Below are 21216 nucleotides of genomic sequence, written 5' to 3'. Positions count from 1 at the left end.
ATTTTAGTTTGATTGATAATATCAAAGTGAAAACAAATATATATGTTTCAATCTAAATGTAGACCACTTACCCCTTTTATGGAGGAGCACACTTGCATGTCTACGCCCATTCCCATTCTCAACATAGCAGGAGTAATTTCCCAAGTCAACATCTTCAACTGAATCAAATATTAATGAGATCGATACTTCTTGCTCTCCAAGATGTTGCCTAAGGATTCTTGAAAAGAAAACAGGAATAGGTCATTTATTTGCTATATTTCTATAGTTTTAAAATTTCTAAATGAGTGTCAGTCTTTACAATGGCTGTATGTTCTGTTATATACTGTAAATCATCTATACCAATGGGAGGCATTGCTTTGAGATATTTAGCGGTGGGCAGTTGCAACAAATAAAATCAAACTACATGATGACCCTGTAGGTTACAGTTTATGATCCTTGTTTTATCTTTACAGCTTGTTTGTTTCTTGGGTGAAATTCAGAGAATACAATTTATAACTTGAAGATGTCTTTCTTCTAAATCTTTCAACAAGTATAGAAAGCAATCTAGTGCCCGAAAGGCTTGTGTCTTGCACATTACACAAATAGATAATCTCTGTAAATGCTTTTCTTTTAAAATAGTTAGATGATTTTTAGCGTTAGTGTAAGCAAGATATGAAACATTGGAAAATTAACAGATTGATCAATGTTGGCGCTGGGTTGGACACCAAATAATGGAGATTGCACCAGGGAAAAACATAGACTACTACTGTGCTATCCAACACCACCATTTTATATATATATTGTTATTTGGTAGTTTGTTTTTATTCAAACGTTGGGTTTAAAATACGTTAAAATGCATGATGGTCTAGTTTGACCCAAATATTGTAGGATTTTATTACAGGTTAAGTCTTCCATACACAAAATGCTTGGGACCAGGGGTATTTTGGATATCGGAAAATTATGTATTTTGGAATAATTGCATACCATAATGAGATCTTGGGAATGGGACCCAAATATACACACAGAATGCATTTATGTGTTAAATACACCTAATACACGCAGCCTGCAGGTAATTTTATACAATATTTTCAATGATTTTGTGGCTCAAACAAAGTTTGTGTACATACATGAAATTATTTTTTGTTATATACACCTTATACACACAGCCAGAAGGTAATTTTATACAATATTTTAATAATGTTGTGCCTTAAACAAAGTTTGTGTACATTGGACCATAAAAAACCAAAGGTTTCACCATTTCAGTCATGCTAAAACAATTGTGTATTTTGGAATATTCCGTATTTGACATATTTGGATATGGGAGACCTGTATATAAATTTCTGTTCTATTTTATTGTATGTAGAAATATTGGTCCTGGGCTCATAGGCCCTCATTCAGAGCCACTCGCTAGCGGCAGTACGCTCGTTCCGAGCGATGTTCGCACATCTGCGCATGCGTACGGTTTTTAGTACGCATGCGCGAACCAGTCAGTGCGGCCGAAAATCGTTGGTACGCAATATAGCGAGGGCCTGCTATTTTGAGTGACAGAATGAGGCGTATGTGGGTGGTAACAGGGGAAGGTGCTTGAAAACGGGGAGTGGAGATCCGAACGCAGGCGTGCTTAAAGGTCAAAACGGGCGTTTTAAGGGAGTGCATAATTAATACAGCAGCATCATTGACCACGTCACTTGGTTTTTTTTAACTCAGAACTGCTCGCAAAATAGCGGTTGAAAACACCAACCACAAGAATAGCGAGCAGTTCATACGCTGTACGATGTACTCGATTAATCTAATAAATAGCGGACATGATGTATGGTGCGTGCGGCCAGGGGGCGTTTTTATCAAATAAATGAGCGTATGTTTTGCTCGCTCGTTCAGACTTAGAGGTGGGAACAGACTGCAATTTGCGAACGGATCATTTGAATAGCCACCCCTTGATTTTGAACGAACGACCACAAATAGCGAATGGCTCTGAATCAGGCCCATAGTCCTCATTTCCTGGTATATTGTAAGATGTTATAAGTATGTGCTTTGGGCTTCTGCAGTTATACACTTGCAAAAGAGCTACTGTATAATCATCCAGAATGTTACATTACTATGAACCAAAATAAATGCTTCAATCTGCATAAGAAGCCATTAATCTTCTTCCTGTATTTCAGGCATTGGCTGACCACCTTATCTTGCAATCTATATTACTCCTGATTTGACTTTTTGGGGTAAATTTACTAAGATTCGAGTTTGGTCAAGTTTTTTTTTATTAATCTCGAATTGCCTCGCCGAATCTCAAGTGAATTTCCCGTTTTTCATCTCGCAAATCTATTAGGAAGTGAGTTTAGCTGAAAGGGAGTTTTACAATGGTGAAGCAAATCGAGATTTCTCCCCCTAGTAGCAAGTTTAGATGAGATTACTCACCCGAGATTGCAGTGTTTTCTCTCTTCACAACTCTCCTGAGCTAGCAGCCTGCACATATCAGTGAAATATGTGAAGGCTGCTTGTGTTATACCTGTAAAAGAAGGGTTCATTTATTTAAAAACTGACGTAGGGTCCCCCCCAAAAGCATAACCAGCCCCGGACTTTTCAGCCAGTCCTGGTTCCAAAAACGAGTAGAGTTCCAACATAATTTAAAAACCAGCACCTGGCTGCAGGGCTGTTTTAAATATAGGGGAAATATTTCCCCTAAATATAGGGGAAATAAAATTGCAAAGGTGTCCCCCTACATTTAAAACCAGCAACTGACACAAACCAACTGGGGTGTAATGCTACATGGCCAGAGCATTCTCACCCCAAGCCGGTCAGGCCAAGCCGGAGATCCCAGGGGCATGGATCGCGTAAGTAGTTTTATTTTTGCCAAGATCGTGAATGCTACGGAGAGCAGCGCCAGGTTGGAGGTGAGTATGGGATCTTTTTTTCCAGGTACATCCGTGGAATATACATTGGAGAAGAGGACAGACCTGCTGGTACAGGTAAGTATGTGTGAGTGGGTTAGGTGTATGTATTAAAGTATTACTAGATATGGTGTGTGTGTGTGTACTATGGTTTTTTAACTATTGATTTTACAGTGGAGGTATGGGTGCTGGCAGCCTGCTGGCACTTGTAGTTCCACAAGTGCCAAATACCAGGCATGCTGGCACCTGTATTTCCACTGTAAAATAGTTTTCTATGATTTAACACTTTATTACCCCCATACTCACCGCTCCAGGGGTGTGGGGAAGAGCCCCGGGCTTCAGACCAAGCCTTGGGTTTTGAGAGAGGGGGGGACCCCTTTTTGGGGGTGTCCCCACCTACCTTGAGATTCCCAGCTTGGCCTGACCAGCTTGGTGTGAGAATGCTTTGGCCATGGAGACCCGGTAATAGGGTCTTCTGGCTGTGGCATTATCCCCGGTCGGTTCGGGTCCGGTGCTGGTTTGAAATATAGGGGGTCCCCAAAGCAATTTTTTCCCCCTATATTTAAAACATGCCAGGTGCTGGTTCCTAAACTATGGTGGAACCCTACTTATTTTATTCCCCATAATTTTTGGAACCATGATTGTCTGACCAGTTATGGATTTTGGGGGGGGACCATACGTAATTTTTTTTTAAAGAACATTACTATACTGTACATTAACTACACATGTAGAAACATACACAAATAACACTGATCTGTGTATGTTTCTGCAAAACTCGCAGCTCAGGTGGTGGTCTATTTTAAACTTTAATTTCACTGCGAGTTTGCTACATTCTCACCCGAAATTGTAATCTCGATTCTTGGTAGATTCCCGAGTTGCATCTTTTTCATGAAAAATACTGCAGAGTTTGCTCATGGTGAGTTGATTTGAGTTTGCAATCTCACCCAAGCTTTTCAGTGAAAAATGAAAACTCTCTCCCAAACGCACATGAGTTGGTCTTTAGTAAATTTGCGAGATGAAAAACATGCCTAAACTCACCCGAGATTGCAATCTCGAACAAACTCGAATCTTAGTGAATTTACCCCTTTGTTTAGATTGCACCACAGTAAAATTTATTTTATAGAGAGTACCATACACATTTTCATTAAATATTTAAATAGGAGTTGCTGTAATATTTGCAATACCAATGTAAACTTTAATATTACATATACTGTACAAGAAGGTAATATTCCCAGTGATCAAATTATGTTAAAGGTAGAATACACAATTAGTATAAAGTAATATTTCATTTAAAACATAAAATAAAGTAATTCCCAATATATATATATATAACACACATTTCACACTGTAAATATAAATAAAATGTCCTTTTTATAATAGTAAATACTGCAATTGTTATATAATCTATTAGACAATCTTACGGACAGTAACTATAGTCTCAAATCCAATCTATTACCTTTATGGTACATGCCTGAGATTAATAACACTGGGGAACAGTCAGTCAATCTGTTGCCAGGGATTTCAGAGTAAATTTCGACTAATGTTGTGCTCCTGATCATGGATATGCCATGCTTATTTTTCAATTGGCTCTAGTTTTTGTGTTATGCATATGTTTTCAATATTTATGACAAATGAAATTGAACAATATTAAAAATAGATAAAAATATGTATTTTTTATTCTAAATAAATTTGATTCGCAAAAGGTTATAAAAAGACGCATTCGGTATGGGATCCCGGCTGCCGCGTGACCGGCAGTTCAATTCCCGGCAGCGGCAGCCCGACAAAACAGCAGAGCCCGGCAGCGGAAGCCCGACAGCACTGGAAATCCCTATCATCCCTAAAGTATAAACTAACCTAACCGACCCCCCTATCCCTAACCCTCCTTAGGGGTGCCTAACCCTAACCTCCCCCAATCTAAGTGCCTAACCCTAACCCCCCCTTCCCCGCTGCCTACTCCTAAGTCCCCCGGGGGGGTGCCTAACCCTAACCCTTCCTCCCCCTAGCCTAACCCTAACCCTCCCGGGGGGAGCCTAACCCTAATTCCCCCCCGCGGCTGTCCGCTCGCGCCGCCTGGCATCCCTTTGATTGGGATGCCGGGCGCCTGTCTCCCGGCATCAGAAAATGACAGGCATCTAGATTTTATACGCGTGTCATTTAACCCTAGGCGAGATAGAGGATTCTGGAAGCCGGCGGTCGGGATTGCAGCCACCAGCTTCCTAAACGTATCCCTAATAAGACACAGGATAATTACATACATAAGTGTTTGGAAGCTATGTGAAAAGTTTTTTGTAGGATTTTCTTTTGTATTCTGGTTGCGTAAAGTCCCTCTGCAGACTCCAACAGTAATCGGCCATCATGTGATGATCCCACCTTCCTTGATATCTTGCTTTCAATACCTGAGTATCCTGGTGGAACTGTTCACCCTGTTCTTCACTTAAATCTCCTAGATTGGATGGGAAGTGATCTAAATGGCTGTATAAAAAAAATTTAATTTAATACTCATGTTGGCACCTACTTTCTTGAAACATTTTAGCATGTTGTGGACTAATTCATGATAGTTTAATAGGAACGTATAAAAACATGAATATAAAAGCTAAAATGTGCAATATTGCAATAGGGATTGGCCCCACAACACTATAATGAGTCACTGAGTCCAATATCAAGTGAATAGCCGGTGAAAGTCCCACTAAGAGGAGTACATTACCAAGTGGGTACTGTAGCAGGAAGTCCTTGCATACAAAGTAAGTACTTTAACTTGGATAAGCTGTTGCCATATAGCAGTTGACTCCAAATTCCTGGTCCGGAAAATTGAATAAGTGTCCTCCAAGTGCTCTGGTATGTGGGGGTCCGTATGAAAGATCAACGTGTTTTCTTTGCGGAAGTATCCCGCACCTTCGTCAGGAGCAAGTGTACAACATTTTTATACGTTCCTATTAAAATTGTGTTAATTTTGACCAAGCCATGTGTATATGATATACATTTATTTTAAATATCTGTCTATCCATTAGCACTGTTACTTTGTTTCAGTTATATACTATCTTTGAGAAGTTTAACACTCTCCTCTTACAGCTGCTATTTAACGAGTGCCACTCCCTCATTTGTTTCCTAATTCGTGATAGTTGTCTGGCTTATGATTGCCTAAACATTTCTTAATGAGACACTTAACTCAGCCATGCTTCAGATTCGGTTTCAGTCATAGATGTGGTAAAATCTGGATTCTTCACCAGGTTCCGTATCTGTGGGCCATCAAAAATTCCTGCCTTTAATTTTTCAATACTAAGAGATGGAAATGTTCGACAAATATACGTGAAACAATCAACTGACTTTTCCAATGCTTTTATAAATTGTTTCCTTTGAACCCAGCTTGATATGGAGAGGCGGCAGTATGATTTTTTCCTGTCAAGTAAGGGCTCATGAATGATGTTGGCTTCTTCTACAGTTAGAACTTATCTTGGAGGCCATATGGTTCGCTGCCAGTGCTTTTGTTTTGCACAACTATCCCATAAGCATATGTGACAAAGATACTTGGTATACAGTACTATCTTTTTGGGCAGCAAAGTGGATATACTATTTTTAAAATGACACAAACAGACTGATGCTGAGAGTAAGCACATTTTTATAAGACTAACTTGATATTTTCATACTGTTCTTTAAGTTTTGTTGAATGACCGATCGGAATCGATGCAAATTTATTCCCATTGTGCAGGAATAAACATTTTAAGCTCCTATTAGAACTATCCAAAAAGAGCCGCCATTCTTCTGCTCGATATTCTGGGAAACCCATCATCTGGAGAAGTTCTAGAATATTGTTGCAATACACAAGATTGTTATCTTGGCTAAAGAACGGCAGTATGGCTTGCGCTCTATTTCTATACGACGTTATAATAACATCCGGCTCAAGACCGTGCTTTTCTTGGAGTCTGGAGCTAAAAGCTCAGCTCCTTTTTTCAATAAATTCAAGTCACAAATTAAATTGTTTAGTTTCTTTTGAGAAAATCAGTTTCATCTGTGTTGTCACTTGCACTGGATGAAATTAACATTTCCACATCATCACATTCAACTTTGCACAAAAAACTGAAAGATGGTACAGGTAAATCTTCGCTATGTGGTATTGGTTGTTTTGCTGAATTCATACTTAGGTATTCCCATTTGCGTTTCTTAAATCGATTCATACCCTTTACATTTACAGTATAAATATAACTGCTCCACGTAGCCACCCAGCTACCAATGTCTTCCCACGGCTATCCAGCCGCTCCATGTAGCTTCTCAGTTCCTAACATCCACACAAGGCTATCCAGTCTTTCCAAGTGGCTTCCAAGCTACCACACCACTTCTAGCAGTACTCAAGTTCCCTATTAGTTCACTGCTTCCTCTCATGCGGAGGAACTTTATTAAACCAAGTCTCCTCCTGCGGGTGTCTGCGCCAAGTGATACAGGTCCAAGGCCCAGTCCGGGAACACAGTCTTTAAATCCCACGATTGTGACACAGCCTTTACTCACCACTGGACTGGTGTCTTTAGGCTCCAATGCATTCAGAAGTCAGTGGCAGTGGTGGGTTATGGCTGAGGATTCTCCCCAAGGTCTGGTAGGACTTTCATGCATGCGTCCTGACTCCTGTGTTAGCAGGCATGGGCACAGCCATGTTGGTTCATCCCACCTTATCAGTTTCCTCCAATGGCAGTCCGGCAGTCTCCCAGCTGATCCTATGATCCAATGACTAGCTGCCTGAGGGTATTTAGGACCGACTCCTGCAACAGGAAGTTGCTGTTCAACATCACTGCTTGACCGCATGTACTGTAGTCATTCCCTGTGACAACCGAATCCTGTTCCAGTGGCCGTATTATTTACTCGGTGTTCCTGGCTTCCTGTGTTCTGTGACCTTCATGTATCCAGTCCCCATGTTTTGTACTAATCCATCCTGTGTGTCTCAAGTCGCACCTTAGTGCATTGAGTCCCTGTGTTCTGTACTACCTCCAAGTTCATCCTGTTGTGTCTCCAGTTGCATCTCCGTGTACCTTCCCATAGTCATCTGTCAGTGTGTCTGGAGCTGCACCTTTGTGTTCAAAATACTCATTCTTGTATACCATATCCCTGTGCTTCAGTGCAAGACCCGTCTACACCCCCTGTCCCTCCCAAGTGGCACCTCCAGTATGTCCTAACCCGCATCCCAGTGTACCCAGTCCCAGTGTCTCTGTTCAGGTCATTCCCGGGTGCTACTCCTAGTGTTCCCTGTGTAAGTTGTCTTCAGTATATTATTCCTAGTCTTCCATCTCTCCCAAGTAGCTGTCCAGAGGGCCACGACCTGCTCATTTGGTGCGGCGAAAACCATATCCCAATTGAAGGGATCACTGGAGAAAACCACCAAGTGGGTTAGACTCCATGCCGCTGGGCAGGTCTTGCCAAACCTGGGTTTGACCGCAATTTGAAGACTTAGTCTGTCACCCCCATCATATCCATACCACTATCCTAAAAACCCCCGGTTCTTAACCTCATCAGAGGTAGTTCCTGTGCCGGTTGTGACACAGTCTCTCAAGTGATCTTTTGGCTCACACCACATCATAGGTATGCCAAACTTAAGTCTTTTTTGATCACCTTTAGTCCAATTGCAAAGTGATTCCATGCATGTTTTACAAACTTTGTGAGGCACCCAAATCTTGTCTTGCTGGCTTATGTGACATCTAAAATAAGCCTGATACCCTTGTTTTTACGAATACAGTAATATTTTTTCTTTCTTTTGCAACACTATATTTGCCACAATATAACAAAAAACATCAGGGTTGATAGTACACAGTCTCCGAGAAGTCATTTTTGTGGCAAAAATGTTTTGTTTCACACAATCAGTGTCCCAATAAAAACCAAGAACATACTGAACAAAACAAGCCCAAATGGCAGGAAATTGGTTGTGGTGGGACAGAGAGAGGGCCGAACAAAGAAACAGGAGGTGTGCTAACTGTGTCACTCGTTCCTCTCTGTATGCTGGGAGGAGGTGTGGCTGTGTTCTGAGGATGTCCCAGCAGGCTCAGCAGTGCACTGCCATGCCTCTTCACAGCATTAGTGAGGAGATTTGAATGGGTTAGGTGTCTCAAATGTGACTACCAGCTACGTTATCACAAATAAAACAAATTCTTGTTATTGAAAATAATAGAATTTTATAATTTTTCATTAATTTGAAAACTGGAGCCAATTCAGCTATAGCAAAGATCTAATGCAAAAATAGGACCTGCGAGTAGTCTCAAACTGATCTTAAATCCTTGTGAAGAAAACATATATATATATTTTTGTTCCCCAGTGTAATGAGTCATTTGCATGCATATATCTGTCTTTACCTGATATCACCCTCTCTGACCCGCTTTTCATCCAAATCTTCAATAAACTTTTCCCCTTTCATCCAGTAAATTAAAGGACTGACATCACCGCTATAGCCAAAGAAAGCTCTGCAGGTTAAATTAGCGAAGCTGCCTGTTGGAGAAAAACAATGGCAATGTAAGTGTATAAAATAGTTCCTTTCCTTAATCCTAAAGATTCCCAGAAAGCAGGCACTGATCACAGTAATAAATTAGATAAATGAACAGTAGCACATTCAAGTTGTTGTCTTTACCCTTTATTTGAGCTTTCTTCTTCTTCCAGTCTAAGCGTAAACGAAAGATTAAAGACTTCATTCCACCTACAATAAATAATGTTTGCTTACATCCCTACTGCCCTGTTTTCTACTGAATAATACATTTCTGCTGCTTTTAAATTGTGTCAAGAGACTAATATATTTGTTTGTTAATACAAGGTAATACAATGTTGTGACTTAAATCCAATGATTCAAAAAGGGAACAAACACAAAATGATAAACCAGTGATAAGTCATATTTATGTTACAGTATAGCATTTTTAACACTTAAATTTCCAACAATGGTTAAAAGAGAATTTTACTAGTTCTGGATCTACATTAACAGTATAGTATAATTGTCACAAGAAAGAGGCATCTCCAGTAGCTATTTAAAGTCCTTAATTAAACAAAGGTTGTGAACATTTTGTATAATGTATGGGAAGCAGTCTTGAGAAGGTTTCATTATAACACCCCCTTGCCCATAGAACTCTATTGGGTAAATGTAATAGCCTGTGATTTGCCAGCGGCCAAAAGATTACAGCTGCTAGATTTAAAGTGACAATAATTTAAAAGGCAGAACCAACCACTATAATTCATACTTCATATCCATGGATTCAATTTACTAAGCAGAGGTTTGACCTCAAAATTTTAAAGAGCACTGATAGTAAAGCAAAACACAGCGTGTTATTAGTGGGAAACCAAGAGTGATGGCTTGTAAAAGTCTCTGCTTAGTAAATCTACCCATAATTAAGCGCCCTTGTAGTAAGGGTGACATTTAGTGGCTATTTTAAGTATAGTTTTTGCAAAAAGCAGATATACATCCAATGTAATAGGAATTCCCATCTACTGGGCTTCTTATTTAAGTATACATCTACTAGATGTACTTCACTCATATCCGATAGGTGTAAAAAGTTTCCGGACTTATGGCACACAGCTGTGCCCTTTGCTTCCGCAATAAAGACATTACAGTTTAGTATGTCTTCTTGTTATTTCCTGAGTTATGGGTTCAGTTTTGGGAATATATTTACTAAAGTGCAGGTTTTTAAAAGCGGAGATGTTGCCTATAGCAACCAATCAGATTCTAGCTATTGTCTTCTAGAAGGTGCTAGATAACTGTTATATATAATATGATTGGTTGTTATGGGCAACATCTCCACTTCTAAAAACCTGCACTCTAGTATATCTACCTGTTAGTCTGCAAATAAAAATTAGGTGTGGATTGTGGCACCCTATCTTTATTTAAACCATCTATCTTCATAGATGGATAGACACACAAGAAACTTTAGTCAGGTATAAACTGGATAGGGGACCAAAGCATCTTTGATTTGTTCCACAAAATCCAATCTGAATTGACTGCAGAGAGCAGGTTTGTTTTAATCCCAATCTGAGGTCTAGCAATGAAATTTAGTATTAGATTTCTCTATTGTATAACGTCCCTATCTCAAGGAATGTAAATAAGAATCTGCAGAGACAGGGGTCTATTTACTAATCTTTGGGTGGACATAAAGTAAACTGAGATAAAGTACCAACCAATTAGCTCCTAACTGCCATGTCACAGGCTATGTCTGAAAAATGACAGGAGCTGGTTAGTTGGGACTTTATCTCTGTTCACTTTATCTCCATCCAAGGCTTAGTAAATAGACCCCTAAGTTTTATTTGAACATCATACAAACGTTCCAAAGAATAATACTTATTACCACCCTCAGAACCAAAAGAACTTGGCTGTAATTTAAAGTATATTTTTAAACTATATCGGATGTTACAAAAGTATATTCTATTTCAATTTACAGTAGGTTTAATGTACATAGATTTCATCCTGCACAAAATGTGTTAAAGACTAGAGCTGAACAGCCTAAACCAGAGCTGGTTTCAATGGATTAGTATCCACGGAAATTTCTTGTCCTGTATTTGTTGCTGGTACTGTTATGAAATCATGTACCAGATACATTTTCAGAACTAGTATTGATGAAGATGTCATCTATAGTAACACCATTTTGCATAGAAGGCAGTGTGTTCTTGGTTGCCCCAAGACTTAAACTTGAAATTGTGCTAATAAAACAGATGCAGTTTCACAACAGATAGATACTAGCATAAACGAGTATTGAGCTTAAAATATCACTCCAAGGTACTGCTTGAGAATCATCAGATGGTGTCCAATACTGGAATAAGACAATAAATATAGATAATCATAAGTAATAAGAAAAAAATGTAATTAATGTTTGCATACTCTCTCTCTCTCAACAATAACTCAAGTTACTTAAGTTCTCTCTAAAGTCAACCCATGCCACCGTTAAAAGCAAGAAAACAATCCTATTACTTTGGCAAATGTTATCATTAAATTACTCACACATAGATCCTTTTTGTGGAAAGTATTTCAAATAATCCCCTGCTCTACTTGTACTTTAGCAATAAGCTATTTCTAATGGTACAATTTTACTTCTCCTATTATTTTATCCTCTTAGAGCAATCTGAACGAGTAGGGAAGAACTTGAGAATTATCACCTGGTAAGTACACCAGCTGAATGGATCTAAAAAAAAAAGTCAGAATGCTATAAACTAGTATGAAATGCTGAACATTTTTACTGTTCTGTTAAATATTTAATTAATGAAGCTCCATAAAATGCAATCAGTTAACGCATTATTGAATATGTTAAACTATATGATTGATATACAAGATGTAAATGTTAATGTTTTCAGAGATAAAATGAAGTATCCCAGACTTAATTTGATTTATATTAATACTATTACTACATAATGCCATGATGTTAATGTAAACTGTATAGATGGTTTAAGTGTTTAACAGTTCAGCTGAAAAGGGATCAGCTGTAACTAACAATACTTATTTACAATTCATTCCCTGTTCAATTACTACTGTCTACAGTATCTTTTTACTGGTCACTGTGTGGCTATATCTGATCATTTTTATCCATAAACAATTAGTATTTTTGTAACTGCAATTTATATTTATGGCTTTAAAAAACAATGTCAGTTAAGGGATCCTAAGCCTCCCCAGTTCTACCTTGAAATAGAGATGATGTATAAGGCAGTTCTATATATACACTTGTATTTATACTGTATGTACTCACACAATTATAAATTTATGTGCTCTATTATTAATGGGATTTTAATTTACTATTAAATAATAATTAAACAATAAACTATATAAATTATAAATTAAAATTGTAATTACCTGTAATTTGAGTCATGTCATTTATCTGTTGGAGTGCTCTTCTGGACAGACATTGAAAATATTTCCAAACCCCCCAAAAATAGGATCAGGGTGTATCTCTTAAATTTGCATCCAAATGTGTGCACATCTATACGATCAAAACACCCCACTCTTCATTTGCAAGAGCAACCGTCATCACTGTCATCAGCACATACAGCTACTCCATGTTACTCCATGCTAGGCTCAGGAGATCCATCATCCACAATGCATACGCATCACTCAGAATAGTGATCAACTCTGGCTACATGCTCCAGCTAAATATGTGTGGATGAATAGAGAAGTAGCTCATAGCAACCAATTAACTTCTAGCTAGCATTCTTCAAGTACATTCGGTTGCTATGGGCAACTTTCCACTTTTCTACTCTTTAGAAGGTTTGATACAATCTCCCCTCAGTAATTAAAGTGATATGGATAGAATGGACCTCCTTAAATGGCAGCGGTGTGGACAGACAAACTAATCTCTCTAGAAGATGCACTTAGTTTAAGTCTGCAAAGTTTACTTTGTGTGGTTTAAATATAGATATTGATTTGGCTGAATATTTATTATGATTATTATCACAGTGAAATATATTGTTCTCTTTGTTTGAGGTCTCACATGTGAAATAATTTCTCTTATTTACATTTTTCTTATTAGATTCATATATTTTATTAATCATCATGCGTTAGGTCTAAATATATATATATATATATATATATATATATATATATAGTTCCTGTACAGTGCATCTATGAAAGAAATACACCAGGCTCGGCACTGCAGTATAATATATATATATATATATATATATATATATATATATATATAATATTCCACATATATCTTCATTCTCGCACCCTGCCTGAGGTGTCGCTCTCTACTCTGGTGCTTCTAGCACACTCAGCTGATGCAACAAACTGCTAAGATACAGGCCTAAGTACTTAAAGGAAAAGTATACGAGCTGAAATTGCCCTGCTCAAGAGAGCTTACTGTCTATAGCAATCATCAGTTGTTACAGGTAGGGAGAATGCTGCATATAGGGTTAGAATTACCTGTTCTTGCACTACTGCCTCAAAAACAGTTGCTAAATGTCCCAAACAGGGTCTTAAGCCAGATCTGGAAATAAGGGATTTTGATCCAGATGAAAGAACATGGGCAATTTCAAGTGCTATTACATTCAACAATATAAATTGCTTGCTGAAGAGATAGATGTGCAGCACCAACTAAATAAATAGAGCTGTACCAAACCATAAGCATGTATTCTATAAATTATAATTCATAGGTATTATCAGGTAAATCCTAGAACAGAACCATTAGGTCTAAAATTACAGGTGAATATAAAGACAGTATTGTTCCAAAATTGCTTATTGCCATAAAATTATCCCCAAACATTATCATACAGGTACGTTTACTCAATTGATTCAATTTACAGTACCTATATGTAATGTTTTTGGCCCAGGGGTGACACAGAAAAATGCTGATACTCTATTGTGCCGTAATTCAAAAAGCTGGCCTATTCTATTTATAATTTTAAGTCCTGTGCAGGAATCCACTTCCCCCCTCCCCAAAACTATCTATATTTGTAACACAAGCATCTGACAACTATCATCAGTGAGGATTTCTTGATTTCCTTGGTTTGTTAGATTTATGTAATGAGCATACAGAAGGATAAATTGTAGACCTTACATCACTGATTTACAGCAATCATGCAGTTTTGCAATGTTTATGTGTGAAGGCCTTGTAAAATGTGTACAACTGAACACATGTATTTAGTTGTTTTAAGTGACAATTAGTGATTAAGGGACCGACTTCAAAAATGTTAATCTTTTTCTGGATCTTGCTGGTCTTCCAAAGATAGCATATCTTATTTCATATTGTTGAACCTTTCCATCTCTTATTATTAAGCAGACTCCAAAATATTGCATGATTAGGGATTATCACACCTTAATTAGATTTGCACAAGAACTTTGGGAGGATAACAGGATTATTTGGAAGATACAGCAAATAATTAAATTATACTAAATAGTGTGCTCTGGAAGTAGATTTGCAAGCAACATCAAAGAAACTAGGTCATAATATTTTATGCTGCTGTCAATTAATATTTGCTCTAAGCAAATACAATATGAAAATTTTATATACATTATTAAAGTCCCTTTAAATATTATTTTTAAACAGTTACGGGTATATTTACTAAAGCAACAGTTTTTAGAAGTGGAGATGTTGCCCATAGCAACCAATCAGATTCTACTTAATATTTAACTAGCACTTGCTAGAAGATAACAGCTAGAATCTGATTGGTTGCTATGGGCAACATCTCCATTTCTAAAAACCATCAATTTAGTAAATATACTTTTCGCCTACATCGCCTGTTATGCAGGCGGAAAAGTATCGCGCGTGTGCCCGCGTATCGCAGTATTCAATTTGAAAATAGGCAAAAACGGGACCCGGCAAAACTTAAACAAGCGGAAAGTACTGTTAGTTTTGGGGAAATCAGTCTAGACCCCCCCAAAAGATGCTCTGACATGGGGGTTCACTATGGTACCCCCCAATTTGGCTTGCAGAAGATATTTGGTGTTTTTAAACATCCTCAATAGCCTTTTTGTATAAGTGGTGAAGAATAGTATTCAGGAGTATTTTTTGCTGAAAATAAGTTATCTCAGCAAATTTGGGGTACTTGAAAATGGGGGTCAGCATATTTTAAAGTTGCTAAAGTGAAGTTGAAAATTTTTTTGAAAAATCCACCTGCCGCAAGCACCTGCAATGAAAACAACATCTGGGGCATACTTGGGGACCCCCCAGAGTCAAGTTCGCTAGTTTTTAACTTTGTCCCCCAACTTTTTTTTTTGCCCCCAAATTCAAAGTGATTTTTGGTGTGTCAAGTGTTTTTAAAAAAAATATTTTTACACGGTTTACCTTTGGGGGACTGTCTGAAGGCTGCATGGGGGTTCCGGCAACATTGCACCCCAAAACCCCAATTCTGCACTTCATAGGCGAATCTTTTTCACCTATTACATTGCATTGACTTTCCGCCTAGGCGGAAAGTCTTCCAAATTAAATACTGAGTCAAATCAAAACAGGCGAAAATTAGATCATCGGCGAAAAGTTTTCGCCAAAAACACGCGAAAACTGCTTTTCGCTCCAAATTGAATACGGGCCTAAGGGATAATTGTAATAGGCTGCGGTTTACAGACATCGGCGAGTCCTGTGGGAGACTGCTCAATGTTTTAAAATAGCAGTCTTTTAGTAGGCAAAACCAGGTTGATTATGACTATTAAAAGACTGCTACTTTAAAACATTGGACAATCTTGCACGGGGCTCGCCGATGTCTCAAAGCTGCAGCCCATTTCATTTACCCCTAAGGGCCTGATTCAGAGAGATAGATATTATATATATCTATCACACCCAATGGTTTGCATACATATTCGATTTTTGAGGGCCTGCGCATGGCTGCAACATGGGCTCTGAGCATCCTGTGGTGGCCCAGCCCCCTTTGCACATAACATCATGCCATCATGCATAAGAGGACAGGGCCGCCTGCACCCAGAACTGCAGTAGTGCCCCAAGCATTTTCAAGACACTCTGGGCAGCTGTAATTATGGCAGGGTGCCTGCCTGTAGCGTCCAATGGACACTACAGATGGCTCTGCTTCAGCAAAACTGGCTGCTGGGTGCCATTCCAGGGACCTTGCAGCCAGAAACGGGTCATGGGGCGGTGACTGTGCTGCCCAGAGAAACCTGCACTCTGAGCGGCCGCACCAGTCACATAGCCCTAGTTACGGCCCTGATTCTGCATATGTGTAGATGTTACATGTGCTACTGTGTCTCTCTGCCTGATTGGCTTTCAGTTGCTATCCTAGCTACCTGGACTCTGAGTTATGTGCAGCTACTCACCTGTTGGTAGTCTCGTTACCTGACCTCAACCCAGAGTCGGCCCTAGCCAATTTGGTGCCCTAGGCAAAATTTTGACTGATGCTCCCTAGCAGATAATCCCACCACCAATCTTATGGCCGGTACACACTAGAAGATGACTAGTGTGTACCGACCTAGTTAGCGACGGGACTCGGCATCGGCAAGGGCATACACAATTGCCGATGCTGGCAACAACAAAGTGACGGCGGCATAGCACTTGCTTAGAATGTTGCCCGTCATACCTACATGTATATACTGTACGAGGAGCGATGTTGCTGACAACGAGCGGGGTATTGAGTATATTGCATCATCAATATTCACAGAAGTGGGGTACACAGCTGCTAGAACACACACATACATATCTATAAAACTATACACATATATGTCATCATTCTGCTATTTTATGGGTCTTTTATGATCATACATCTCCTCTGTCATGATGATGGGGCCCTGTGTGGCGCGGAAACGTTGACGCAGTTTTGCGAGGATTATGATGTATAATTACTTATAAAGCAACACTTGTTATCTTACAAAGTCCTGTAGTGCCGTGCTTCTTGCTGGACGTGAGTTACAGTGGTGGGACATTGGTTTGTATATATATATATATATATATATATATATACACACACACACACAAAATAATTGTGAAAGGCTGTCATGTCTCCTCCATATGCGAACCCCAATGATTCCAACTGTGAGAGAGTCAGGACAGCCTTTGGAGAGAGAGACTGGCTGCCAGGGGGTACGTATAGGAGTGGTGGGGTGAAAGGGGATGTTGAGACGGGGCCATGATGGGTTGGGGGTCAGGATGTGGCTGTGATGGGGATGGGATGGAGGAGGAGGACAGCTGAGAGGGGATCAGCCAAAGAAAAGGTAGAGCAGAGCGGGAAAGGGGGGTTAGAGACTGAAGTGACAGACAGTTAAACTATACACAGTATATATATATATATATATATATATATTTTACACACACATATATAACGCCCAGACACACTTCAAAAATATAATTTGTGCGAGGGACTGCATACCTTACAGATCAGTAGCAGTAGCCAGCAGGAGGCGACACCCCGATCAGCAGCACTGTAGGAACACTCGGGAATCAGGATCAGTCACCCGGGCAGCCCTCACGGAGCTGAGGCTAAACTTCTTGGCTGCAGGGCTCAATGATGAACTTGTGAGGGTGTCACCTAGGTGACATCCCAAAGAGGCATGGGCGCAGTCAGTGAGTGAGGGCTAGTGAAGCGGCAGCCTTTCACTGCACTGCTATGTGTGGTCAGGTGAGAGGGGGGTTCCGCCGGGGGTTTTAGTGGGCGGGGACTCGGATGCCTGCAAGCAGAGGCATTGAAATCATACTATGTAGCAGGAAACTAAATATTCCTGACTACAGCAACACAGGCAGCTTCACGGAGAGGGGGACGGACAGTCGCCCCTAGGCATTTGCTTAGAATGCCTAGGGCCGGCTCTGCTCAACCTGATAGACCAATCACAGAAGACTTCTTCCTTCATTAGGGATTCAAGTCAGTTCCTGCCTGCCGGTGATATTATTAGTTCCTGTACCTAGTGGAGGTTCACGTGGTCGCTGCATGCTGTGCAGTTCCTTGCTCCTTTTTTCCTGTGTCCAGTATCCTGCCATTGTATACCCTTGCTCATAGACTCTGTCCTCAGTGTCCTGTCCCTGCCAGTCCTACTGCTGTGTCCTGGTTTGTGTCTAGTCCAGCGTGTACCTGTGGATTCATCCTGCCTGTTCAACTACATCAAGTACTGGTTCTGCTACAAACTCCAACCTACATTCACCTGTCAGTTCAACTATATCAAGTACTGGTTCTGTTACAAACTCCAACCTGCATCTGCCTGCCAGTTCAACCATTTCAAGTACAGATTCAGCTACAAACTGCAACCTGCATTAACCTGTAAGTTTAACCATATCAAGTACTGGTTCCATTACAAAATCCCACCTGCATCCTGTGTAGCTGGTCTGCCACAATCAATCCATTTCCAGCATTGCAGGTTCAACAGTATTCCCACCAGCATCCTGAGTAGCTGGCCTGCCACAATCATATCCATTTCCATCATTGCAGGTTCCACAGTATTCCCACCTGCATCCTGAGTAGCTGGCCTGCCATAATCAAGTCCATATCTAGCATTACTGCTTCAACATAATTCCTGCCTGCATCCAGAAAAGCTGGCCTGCTACTATCCAGATCTACACATCCTCTCTGTTTTTGTGCTTATCCACCTGTGCCAGTTAATTGCAAGTCTTCAGTCCATCAAGTCAGTTTCCCAGCAGCAGACTCTAGCACACACCTGCATCTGCTAGCCTCTGCTATTAACCCCTACCTTGCTTGCTGCTTTACTCTAGGGCACAGGTTCTCAAACTCTGTCCTCAGGACCAGAAACAGTACATGTTTTGCAGGTTTCCTCACATAATTACTAGTGAAATAGTTAGCTGCACCTGCAGATCTTTTAAAATGTGTCAGTGAGTAATGAATACACCTGTGCTCCTGCTTGGTGACCTGTAAAAAGTTAACTGTGTGGGGTCCTGAGGACCGAGTTTGAGAACCACTGCTCTAGGGTAAATAATTCTCTGTGGATCCCTGTCTATTGCATGAGCCCCATCAGTAAGCTCTAGGGGTCTCATTCAAATAGTGTAGGTACATTCATAACAGTAGAACCTTCATGTTAGTATGCAGTGCACCCAAGCAGCAGCATGATTGACATGCTGTGGCCATTTGGGGGTGGGGAGGGGGTGTCGCCGGCCTGCATTTCCAGAAACGGGGCGTGCTTTCAGAATTTTTCACTTATGTGCCATTGCAAATAATCGCTCAACTACATGAACAACTATGTGCACCTTTAAATCAGGCTTTAAGTGGCTGCAGTTGGTTAATACTTCATGATCAGACCCAATTTCATGACCTTATACTGTGTCACTTTGGCCAGGAATAGCTTTTAATGTCTTAAGGTGCGTACACACTAGGCGATTAGGAAAAATGGTACGATTACGACATCATAATCGTACAGTTGTGCCTGATCCTCTTTAGTGCCTACGATATGTCGTTCAGTGTAGGCACCATCCATCATTCCTGGACATGGCCAATCTGTCATTATCTGCAGATTGGCCTCCATGTTCAGGCAATGATAGATGTCGGAAACGACTAGCGGGAGCGCGCATCGCTGGTCGTTTCTGACATAGTGCACGATTACTGAGCGATTGCACAATTACGATGTCGTAATTGTGCAATTGCTCAGTAAAATCATCAAGTGTGTACGCACCTTAAATGTACTATATCCCAAGCAATTTGTATATTTACCGTTTGGTAGTTATAGAAGTTATATATTGGTAACATAAGGAGATGCACACTTTCACACACAGACAAATATAAGATTCAAAATCTTTGACATTAATATTTTTGCATACTTGCCAGACAATTACTCTGAATAATTTTCTTGTAATTATTCTGCATATAGGTATAGAGACATGATAAGCAGGGGGCATGAATCTGCAGTGATTTTCTGACATTTCTGCCAGGGACAGTGAGGAAAGGTATAAGGGTTATGCTTACAAGGATTTCAGACCATCTAGCTGAAGTGGAGATGTTGACCATAGAAACCGATCAGATTTTAGCTATTATCTTCTAGAAGGTGCTTGTTAAATGTTAAGTAGAATCTGATTGGTTGCTATGGGCAACGTTTCCATTTCTAAACACTCTCACTTTAGTAAATATACCCCCGATAGCGAGATAGTTCCACTAAAACCTTGGATTGGGCTATTTAATAGGGCATTTAGTCACTTTTAATTGACTAATCACATGACTTGAATAAATAGAGGCAATATAAAACATCAGGGGCGGGATGAAATAGAGATCAAGTCTGCCAGAGATGCGGGATGCAGACTGATATCGATCGTTTTTTTAAAGTTGCAGTCATTTAAAAGGCAAAGCTGAATTAGCTTTGCCTTGTAAATGACTGCAACTTTAAAAAAAACGATCGAGGTCAGTCTGCATCCCTCACCTTCGGCAGACTTGATCTCTATTACATGCCGCCCCAGTTGTTTTTTTGTTTTTTTTTATATATCTTATATAATAATATCATTTATACAGTTGTTGCATGTTGTTGAATAATAATTCTAATGTAAATAAGGAACTATTTTATATAAGGACTTGTATGTGTAGGTTTGTAATCCCTATGCAAGTACTTCTTGTTCTATGCTCTTTTATAAGTTGTAGAAAATAAGACCCCATCATTCTCCAAGCCACCAACTAACATAAACCTGTAGATGGCTGAAACCTCCTATCTCAAAACTGATTGAAATGATATGAAAATTCTGCCACCAGACTAACAACACAGGAGTAAAAGCATAAAAACAAATTGCGATGTACATTTAAAAGAGCCCAAAGATCTTTAAGGGGAAATGCTTTCTTTACAAATTTACTGTAGTGTTTTTCTTCACAATTGCAAGTGGGAAATACGTTGGTCCCTAACTATTGAGATAATGTTCCATTTTGTTCCAGATGAATATGAATTTTTTTATGTTATTTTTTGTAAGCGTTATTTCCAGCTGTGATTTCATTGTACTTGTATGCCACTAGGGGACATTGTTCGGCTTCTAACAGTCTGTGTGAAAATAAAAGCAGCTTACTAGGA

At 39.7% G+C, this 21216-nt stretch overlaps 1 protein-coding gene across 1 annotated transcript in view; it reads right to left on the bottom strand.

The window, feature by feature from the left end:
• Positions 1 to 21216, bottom strand: part of IL1RAPL1 (interleukin 1 receptor accessory protein like 1) — a 1550795-nt gene that overhangs the window by 70816 nt on the left and 1458763 nt on the right. Inside the window, exons 7-8 of the mRNA XM_088451516.1 lie at positions 9191 to 9323; positions 72 to 217 (exon numbers count right to left, since the gene is read on the bottom strand). Of these exons, the coding sequence (XP_088307642.1) occupies positions 72 to 217; positions 9191 to 9323 (279 nt within the window). The remainder of the gene's footprint in view (positions 1 to 71; positions 218 to 9190; positions 9324 to 21216) is intronic.

The sequence above is a fragment of the Taudactylus pleione genome, unplaced genomic scaffold (genome assembly GCF_031769625.1).
Source record: "Taudactylus pleione unplaced genomic scaffold, aTauple2 ptg000026l, whole genome shotgun sequence".
In the NCBI taxonomy this organism is placed as follows: Eukaryota; Metazoa; Chordata; class Amphibia; order Anura; family Myobatrachidae; genus Taudactylus; species Taudactylus pleione.
The sequence above is the reverse complement of the archived record's forward strand: the minus strand, read 5'-3'. Positions and strand labels throughout refer to the sequence as shown.